The 9,591-nt window shown below is 35.0% G+C and overlaps 1 protein-coding gene across 1 annotated transcript; it reads left to right on the forward strand.

Annotated features, from left to right (window-relative positions):
- The first annotated feature begins 4,700 nt into the window (after nucleotides 1-4,700).
- Nucleotides 4,701-5,159, forward strand: LOC141630605 (uncharacterized protein At1g43920, Chloroplastic-like). The gene has a single exon (XM_074443392.1). The coding sequence runs from the start codon at nucleotides 4,701-4,703 to the stop codon at nucleotides 5,157-5,159; it is 459 nt and encodes a 152-aa protein (XP_074299493.1).
- Nucleotides 5,160-9,591: the final 4,432 nt, after the last annotated feature.

Here is a 9,591-nt window from a genome sequence, read left to right on the forward strand (position 1 = left end):
TCAATCATTGAGATTGGTTAATGCAATTGCAAAATCTGAAAAATGAAATAATCATATATAACATGGCTAAAACAAATCACTTACTTTTATTATATAACTATTTTGTTTCCAACACATTACACTTAAATATCTCCAACAAATTATAGCTTAGCATCATCATCATTATATCTAAGCATTTCAAATAATACATCTAACAATAGTACATCACAAATATTACATATATTTATCTCTATTACAACGTCTAAAAATATTTCTTCCAACGAGAACCGTGTCTTGCCGTTGTGTTCACGTTTCTTCCACCGATATTTCTTCCCGACGAGAACCATGTCTTGCCTATTGATGTGGGCTGAACTAGCAGACAACAAAAGCTCACTGAAAGAAATAAAAACAAAAAGGGAGTAAGTTATAAATTACTATACAACTATAACCAGATTATATAAGACCACAACAATAATTACAAATTTAAATAACTAAGTTAAAACAATACAATAATTGAGGTGTAATATTACTATAAGCAACTTAAACAGATTATATAAGAAGACGTCATCTTGCAACAACTCTAATTTGAAATAACTAATTTAAAACAATACAATAATTAAGTTTGAATAATACAATAATTCGGTTAAAGCAATACAATAATCGTTGTTAATGATTAAAACAAAGAAAAAAAAAGTAATCGCAAAATACAATAATCGAGTTTGTATAATACAATAACAGTAAAACCACTATAAAATAATCGGATATTTTAGAGAAGTAAAGTATACTATTATAACCGACTATAAGCATATTATATGAGACCACAATAATAACTCCAAATTGAAATAACTAAGCTAAAACAATACAATAATTGAGGTGTAATATTATTATAACCAACCTAAACAGATTATATAAGAATACGCCATCTTACAACAACTTTAATTTGAAACAACTAAGTTAAAACAATACAATAACTAAGTTTGAATAATACAATAACTCGGTTAAAGCAATACAATAACTATTATTAATAGAATATATTCAAACATAGCAAACAAGAAGTAAATACAAAATACAAAATACAATAATTGAGTTTGAATAATACAATAACTCGGTTAAAGTAATACAATAAATCGCTATTATTAAGATTAACAGAGAATTCGAGATATTATCAAAGATACAAAAACACAATTGAATAAAAAAACCTACTCAAACACCTTACAAACAAGATGAAAATGCACAAATCATTTAGAATTCTCATCTCAAACTCAAAACCTTAGAAATTATTGGCAAAAACAATGAGAGAACAAGTAATTTAACAACAAAGACATAAGAACAAGCAGATATACAACGAATCAACGAAATTGAAACGAACATTAGATAAGAACGATAATGAAAACGCACAAATCAGATCTGGAAAAACAAAATTAGTACTTACCTATTGTGAAATTGAAGAGAAATACGAAGATGAGGCGAAAGTGACGACGAAATCTCCTTAATTGATGACGAATTTGAATGAGTATGATGAAGACTGAGTTTGTAGTCAGAATTTGAACGAAATTGATGAAGATTGAATTTCATAATTCTTATCGATTCTTTTTTTTTTTTTGGTTTTTTAGAGGTTGAAGGAGGAGAGAGAGTGATTTTTTCTAATAATGGGGGATATTGAGGAAAAAGTGGGTATTTGTAGGTTGGGTAAGATCTAATCTCAGCCATCCATCTTAGATTAGATTAGTGGTTCAGATTTAGAGGGGTAACTCACCAAAAAAACCAAACTCATATGATCCTATTTATATATATATATATATATATATATATATATATATATATATATATATATATATATATATATATATATATAGAGAGAGAGAGAGAGAGAGAGAGAGAGAGAGAGAGATTATCTTGTGAGTTTTGTTTCTTAAGGTGAGTTGTGAGTTTGCGTTTTAAAATCTCAACCACTAGATTATATTAGACATGAATGGCCAAGATCTAATCTTACATGTCATATAAAACCACTGTTATTTATTTATTTTCTCTTTTTTCTAGTGCTACTCTTTTTTTTTAACTTTTTTTTTTGTACATCGTGTTATTATGCTTTTTTTTTTTTTACAACTTTGATTTTTTTCTCTAATTTTCTCATTATGTTACCTTTTTTTCTTTTTCTTATTGTGATGTTATTCAGGTGTCACTTTGATTTTTGTACTACTTTGATTTTTTTTACTACTTTGATTTTTTACCGCATGTTATTGTGCTGTTATTCTGGCGGTACTGTTATTCTGGTGTTATTGTGATGTTATTCCGGTGTCACTTTGATTTTTTTTAACTACTTTTGATTTTTTACTCTTTTTTTTACCACGTGTTATTGTGCTGTTATTCTGGTGGTATTGTTATTCTGGTGTTATTGTAATGTTATTCCGGTGTCACTTTGATTTTTTTTACTCTTTTTTACTCTTTTTTTACCATATGTTATTGTGTTGTTATTGTGATGTTATTCCGATTCTGTTGGTATTGTTATTCTGGTGTTATTGTGATGTTATTCCGGTGTCACTTTGATTTTTTTTACTACTTTGATTTTTTTACTCTTTTTTTTTTACCGTATGTTATTGTGCTATTATTCTGGTGTTATTGTTATTCTTCTGTTATTGTGATGTTATTCCGATGTCACTTTGATTTTTTTAACTTTTTTTTCCCGTGTTATTGAGATATTATTGTAGTGTTATTGTGGTGTTATTCTTCTGTTATTGTGATGTTATTCTTCTGTTATTTTCACCTTCTCTAATTTTCTCATTATTCAAATATATGCCATTGTTATTCCGTGTTACTCTTATGTTATTCAATATTACCTACTCTTGTTCCAAAACCGAGTCAAAACGGAGTTAATTCTTAGTGGTTGCAGAACATGCTCAATTCCTCATATAGGTTTCCATCTCTCCAATTGACAATGACCTTCTTTAGCAATTGGTTGAATAGATCCCCGCCTCAGCGTCACTCCCAATTTGGTTGACTATGATACCGGCTTTTCTGTGGTGGTTCACGTCAGAAGCCGAGTTCATTAGGTTGAACATGAATCCAACATAGTTGGTGATGTACATTTCTCAATACTGTCTGAGATGGCATTGTTCATATGCAATCAAGTTCAAAAGCACAGTCTTTGTTGCATCGTCGATCTTGATGGGAGGGATCTCTAGCAATCCTTAGTATTTGTCAAACTTTATGTCCCAGAATGCTTGACTTTTGCGCGTTTTGAACTTGATATCGACCTCTATTAGTTCTTCCACGCAGTACATCATCGTCGTTGAGTTGGCCTTGATATGTTCACTAGATAGTTTAGGATGCAATCTATAGTTCATTAACCTGAAAATTAGTAAACCAGATAAACATGATACCAGTTGCATCACATTCTTTTGTTTCTCTTGCGCATATGACATTGAGCTGATGCTTAAACTTGAGCGATCTTTTCTGCACAAACTAAGAACAAACTTACTCCTATGTTATTCAATATTACCTACTCTTGTTCCAAAGCAAAATTATCGATTTTTAGTGGATTCACCTAAAAAATTATCTCGGCCAACTCAGTGCCCAAGCTAGTTAATTCTCAACAGATAAGACTATCAAATACCAGCAAAATTTGACTTCAGATCAAAACTCGAAAAATTCTCCTCCTATACTCGATTCCGTTCACCACCATGTTGCTCCACCTTCTCCACCAGTCACGGCCATCATATGCTCTGATCAGATTCGTACCAGCAACATCGACGTCAACGCACTCCGAGCACCACTATGTTCCTGCTCCACCACACTAACTGAATCAAGCCCAGAACAACCCAACTCCTTCTTTGCCGTCGTCGGAGCTCCGACGCAAACCGCTGCACCAGATTCGCACCACCTTCACCTTGAGATGAAGCTTCTATGGAGCTAGTCAAGGAATGTGAGAGATCCGAATAAAAAATCAACAACCCTCCTAATATTATTGTTAAGCTCCCTAATTAGGCCTACATTCATTGAAAGATTATCAGGAATTCTGGACTCGTGATTCTAGTTGATCTCATTGATGAGCAACCTGTTTGATATTGATATCGATTAATTGATATCAAATAAAGATGCTGGGTTTTTCTTATTAGTTCTTCCGCAAATTGGGATTTTTTGTTTGGGTTTATTGAGTAGTTGATGAAAGATTTTTTAAGAGTAAATTAACAATTACTCCCTTATAGAAACCACTTTTCTAAAAAAACTCCCTTATGAAAACTTTTTAATTTTTTACTCCCATAAAACTTACTCTGATGAAATATTGCACCCAAAATGCCTCTCCGGTGACTGATTCCGTCAGTTTTTGAATTTTATGATTTTAAGTCTATTTTTATGACCAATTTGCCCCTATCCTCTCTTATATACCTCTTATTACTCTTCTCTCTCCTTTATACTTTCACCTCACCTCATTCATTCACCCTTTTCTTTAATTTCCCCATTTTCCCCCCAAATTAAGGTATGTTCTTCTTCCTCTTAATTTTATTTCTATACTCTTAATTTTTGATTTTGTTATTTGCGGTTGTTTTGCTTCAAATGAAGAGCTGCGATTTTTGAAAACAAATTAGGGTTCGATTTTTGCAATCAAATTAGTGTTCATATTAGCTGCGATTTTCTGTCTAGATATAGTTTAAATGTGCGATTTTATGCATTCAAATTAGGGTTCATATTTTCTGCATTTTGTTCAAAAATTTAGGCGCAACATGTCAATTGAAAGCAGCTATGAAAGCAGTCATCATAGTGTTGTTGATGAGCAGCCAAAGAAGTGCTTCTGTGGTGTCCCTGTTGCCATTTTGACGTCTTCCACACATGACAATCCAGGAAGGAGGTTTGAAAGGTGTAAATTTTCTAACCCATCAGCTGGTATGGGAGGTTGTCGTTGGTTTCGTTGGCACGATCGTGTTCAAACAGAGTGGCAGAAAGATGTAATCAACAAGATGAAGATGGAGAAAAGAGTGAATGAGTATGAAGTTGGCTGTTTGTCTCGTGAAATTCAATGGTTGAAGGATGATAGGAAAAAGCTTCAGTTTGAGATTGAAAACTTGAAGAACAAAGCTTTCATGTCAAAGTGTGAAAGGGCTACTTATTGCAAAGGGTTTCCATTGGCAATTGTTGCTGCCATTGTCATTGTTTTCGTAACTGTAATAGTATATAGTAAGTAGGTATTAGTTTGGATGAATGTAATGTTAAGAGTAGTCTAATGTTGAAGAATTTGGCGTAATGACAATGCTTTCATTTGGCGTAATAGCAGTTGAACAATTTTCTATTTTACGTACTTGTTTGAAGTTTCCAATTTTACTGGCATGTATAATATAGTGTTTTCATTGTTAATGTTGTGTATTATCAGCTTAAGGCAGTCAATATAAACAAGTAATCCTTGTTTATATCTACTACCTTGAGCTTGTAATGCTCACCATTGACAATGAAACCACTAATACCGCCCTGTAAAAATCTCAAAAACTGAACAAGCAAACCAGAAATTCAGAGCACATCAATTGCTCCAATATAACAACAATAATACCCACCTGCAACACACATTGTTTCAACAAAACAAACAGCCTGTGAAGACTGAAATTGACATTTACCACATAAATTGTTCATTGTTCAAATACATGGTTAAGAGGGTACTACTAAATAGACTACATTGTTCAAACACAACAACAAAAGCATACTGAAAATTAAAGTTCAACAACAACGACAAATGTAGATAAGATCAGATCATAGAAGATTGTTTGAAGCTTGGGATAAAAGTTCAGTGAATGAATGACAAAGTGAAGTGGGTGGTGCTTGGTTGGGTGCATTTGCAGAGTGGATGTACTTGGGGAGTTGGCAAGGGGTGTCTTTGTTCTCCGTGCTTCCTTTCTTGCATCCCTAGCCTGCCTCTTCTCCCTTGCATTATTTGCCCACTCACTTCTAGCAAGGGGCCTTCCACCAAGAGCTTCAGCTGTCTTTGGAGGTGCAGGAGGATTTTTGCAGGTTCTTTTGTAATGCCCTGAGCCACCACAATGGCTACAATTGTTGGTCCTCTTCAACCTCTTCACTTGTTGGTCTTCCTTTTCACCAACTGATTTCCTTCTCTTTTTTGATTTTGGTCTTCCTGGCATGGTCCTCATTGGTGGTGGTAATGGCTCTGGTAAACCAGTAGGTTCCCATTGTTTGACACCAGGCATAGGAGAAACAGAGTGAGCATAGGTGATCATGTACCTCTCCTTTGAGTATGCATCATCTACAAAGTTTCTGGGGTCCATTCTCTTTTCAAGCATGCAACACATTGCATGGGGGCAAGGCAGTCCAGTTAAGTCCCAATGCTTGCACCCACATGACCTGGTGTTAAGGTTCACAACAAACTGCTCCCCTTTCAACTCAACCTCAAACTCACTATCATTAGATTGCATAAAAGTTCCAAATCTGGCCTCCTCCTTTGCCCAATCCAAGTACTTGGTCACATATGGCATCAACCTGTCATCAACTTTCCTTCCACCCTCTCTTTTTTGACAAATTCTTTGCATTACATACCTCCTCATCCATTCTAAATGTGTGAGTATTGGTTTATCTCTTGCCTCCTTCAAAATCGCATTGAATACTTCACACAAATTGTTCAGAGGAGGTTTGACTTGCATTGTACATCAAATGCATGCCTAGACCAATGTTGAGGGGGAATGTCATTCAGGTAGGCATATGCCTCTTTTGATAGGAACTACATGCCCTTCATTTCTCGCTTGAAATCAGCCTGTAATGATTGAATATCAGTTCTAAATAGAACTACTAATAAATAAGCTAAAATAGAAAAGAATAGAAATTTACTACTCAAATCAGTCAAATAAATGAACGTAAAAGCATTATAAACTACTCAAAATAAATGAATATCAGTCAAAATAAATGAATAAAATTGAATATCAGTCAAATTAAAGAATAACTTATGAATTAAGTGCAATATAAACTAAAATAGAAAAGAATAGAAATTTACCCTTGTCATTGCTCTAGCACATGCCCAAAATGTTTCTTTGAATAATTGACCACTCCACCTGAGCTTAAAATTGGCCCAAATGTGTCTAGCACAGAACCTTATGTTGGCCTTTGGAACCACATTAGCTAGGGCATCAACTAACCCTTTCTCGCCTGTCGACATCACAGTTAATCCTTCCCATCCACCTTCTCAATGTCATGGCTCAAAAGCTCTAAAAACCAAGTCCAAGAATCCCTGTTCTCCACCTCCACCACTGCCCATGCTACTGGGTAGATATTATTATTCCCATCTAACCCAACAGCCACTAGACACATGTCTGGGTATACTCCCTTCAAATGACAGCCATCAATCCCAAGTATAGGTCTCGCAACCGTTTTGAACCCTTCTTTGCAAGCTTTGGACAAGTGTAAAACCTCTTAAATATAACAGGTGGCCTGTCAATGTTATAACAAACCACAAAAGCTGAACTGCCAGGATTATATTTAATCACAGCTTCTGCATAATCCCAAACCCTTGCATATTGATCTTTTCCATTACCATGGATAACCAGCTTGGCTCTTGACCTTGCCAACCAACATGTCATGTAACTGACATAAACTCCAAGATCCTTCAAAACATGGTTCTGAAATCTTTTTATCTTCCAATCCAAGTTAGTTCTCCAAAACTCTAAATACTTGTCAGCAAGAAATTCAGAACCAACCTTTCTATTGTAAGTTATCATTACACAGTTGTCCTTCAACTTCAACCCTCTAATTTGAAATGTCTCTTGGCTTGTGAGCTTCCTAGCATGCACATAAAACTTACAAGGATTCTCAATCCCACATACACACTTTCCTAGCTTTGACCTTTTCTTGTTCCATGGACAGTTACATCTATTGTAGCATTGGGCAGTCACCCTGTCCCTTCCATTGTGAGAATACCAGAAATCATACCCATTCTTCACACTATGATGGATTAAAGCCTTCCTGAATATCTCAACACTTGGAAATTTCAATCCTTTGCTGAGTTTTATACCCTTTCCAAAGTCAACATCAGGATTAAAACTAGGATAAGGACATGCCTCATCATCAGATCCCTCAAGACTCCTTAGCTCATCTGAGTCACAATCCACATATGAGGTGACATTAACATCTAATTCATCAACCCCAACCAACACTTTCTCTCTTGCTTTAGAACATTCAACTCGAGCTTCTTTATTATCCCTCTGGCCCTCAACACCTAATCCAGCTTCCACTCCCTTTAATATTGAGTCACCCTCTTTCTCTTGATTATTAATGAAATAATCAAAAATATTCAAACCAAGGTCAAACTCATTCAAACCAAAATCAGTATCACTCAAACCTGCTTCACTAACCTCAGAATCAGTGAACTCAGCCTCATCATTGTCATCACCATCATTTGCTTTGGTTTGAGACACCTTCTTCTTACCTTTTTTCAAATTCAATTTTTTTCCCTATAACAGTTCTTTTTTTAGGAGCTACCTCCTCCTTTCTGCTTTCACTAACTTTTGCCTTCCCTTTTACTTCACCCTTTTTCACCTTCAGCTTCTCCTTACTGCTTTCACTAGCCTTAGCCTTCCCCTTGCCTTTTTCAGTCACAACAACAGACCCATCACTACACTCTTCAATAACAACATGTTCAGCTCTTTCTCTTATAACAATTCCAGGTTGAACACCAAATCCCAGATTCCTTCTCAAAGGCAAATTCTTCCTTTTAGTTGGGACATCAACAATTTGGAGATCTGAGGTAGAGATTTGTTTTTCAAAGTTTTGTGTGCTAGAGTTTTCTGTGGTAGTTTTCTTCAGTCTAGGGCTTTTTCTTTGAGATAAGGCAGGATATTTATTTTGGGTGGGTAGCTTTTGTCTTGGTGCTTTGAATTGTAAAGAATCATTAAGGCTATTGTGGGCCCCCACCAACTGTTTTTTTTTCTGATAAAGTATTGATTCCCTCCTCAGAATCTTTTTCTAAAGGGTCAACACTCACACTTTCTGTCCTTTGTACAACACATGAAGCAATAGATGCTGTCCTTGGTAGAGTAATCCACACACTCACTGTATTGGTTTTCTTGCACACAGTCTTCAAAATATTGATAAGATCAAAACTGGATACTAACAACCCATTTCCATGTGCATCACAAATACTCCTCATTGGCCTTCCATACCAAATTTCAAAGTCCTCACTTCTAGTTAAGCGACTAGCCAATTTCTTGAAAAAATCTACAGTGATATTATCTAACAAAACACCAGCTCTACGGTGTACAGCACCACCCTCATACTCAAATTTTCCATTGGCCTTAGGCTCAAAATTACCCCCATGAAAGGCACGAACAGTTACCCTCTTGTGAGTTGTTTCTGAGGTCATTTCCTACAAACTTACCTCAACAATTAGGGATGTGAACCAATAATTTAGTGTTGAAGACAAAGTAATTAAGGGATTTGAAACAAATAAACTAGTGTTTAAGACATAAATTAAGAATTGAAACCCAGAAATTTGGGTTTTAAACCCAGAAATTAGGGTTTTAAACCCAGAAATTAGGGTTCTAAAGCCAAAAATTAGGGATTCAAACCCAGAAATTCGGAACTAAAACCAAGAAATTAAGGTTTAAAAATCAGAAATTAGGGTCTAAA

Source organism: Silene latifolia, chromosome Y, assembly GCF_048544455.1.
Source record: "Silene latifolia isolate original U9 population chromosome Y, ASM4854445v1, whole genome shotgun sequence".
In the NCBI taxonomy this organism is placed as follows: domain Eukaryota; kingdom Viridiplantae; phylum Streptophyta; class Magnoliopsida; order Caryophyllales; family Caryophyllaceae; genus Silene; species Silene latifolia.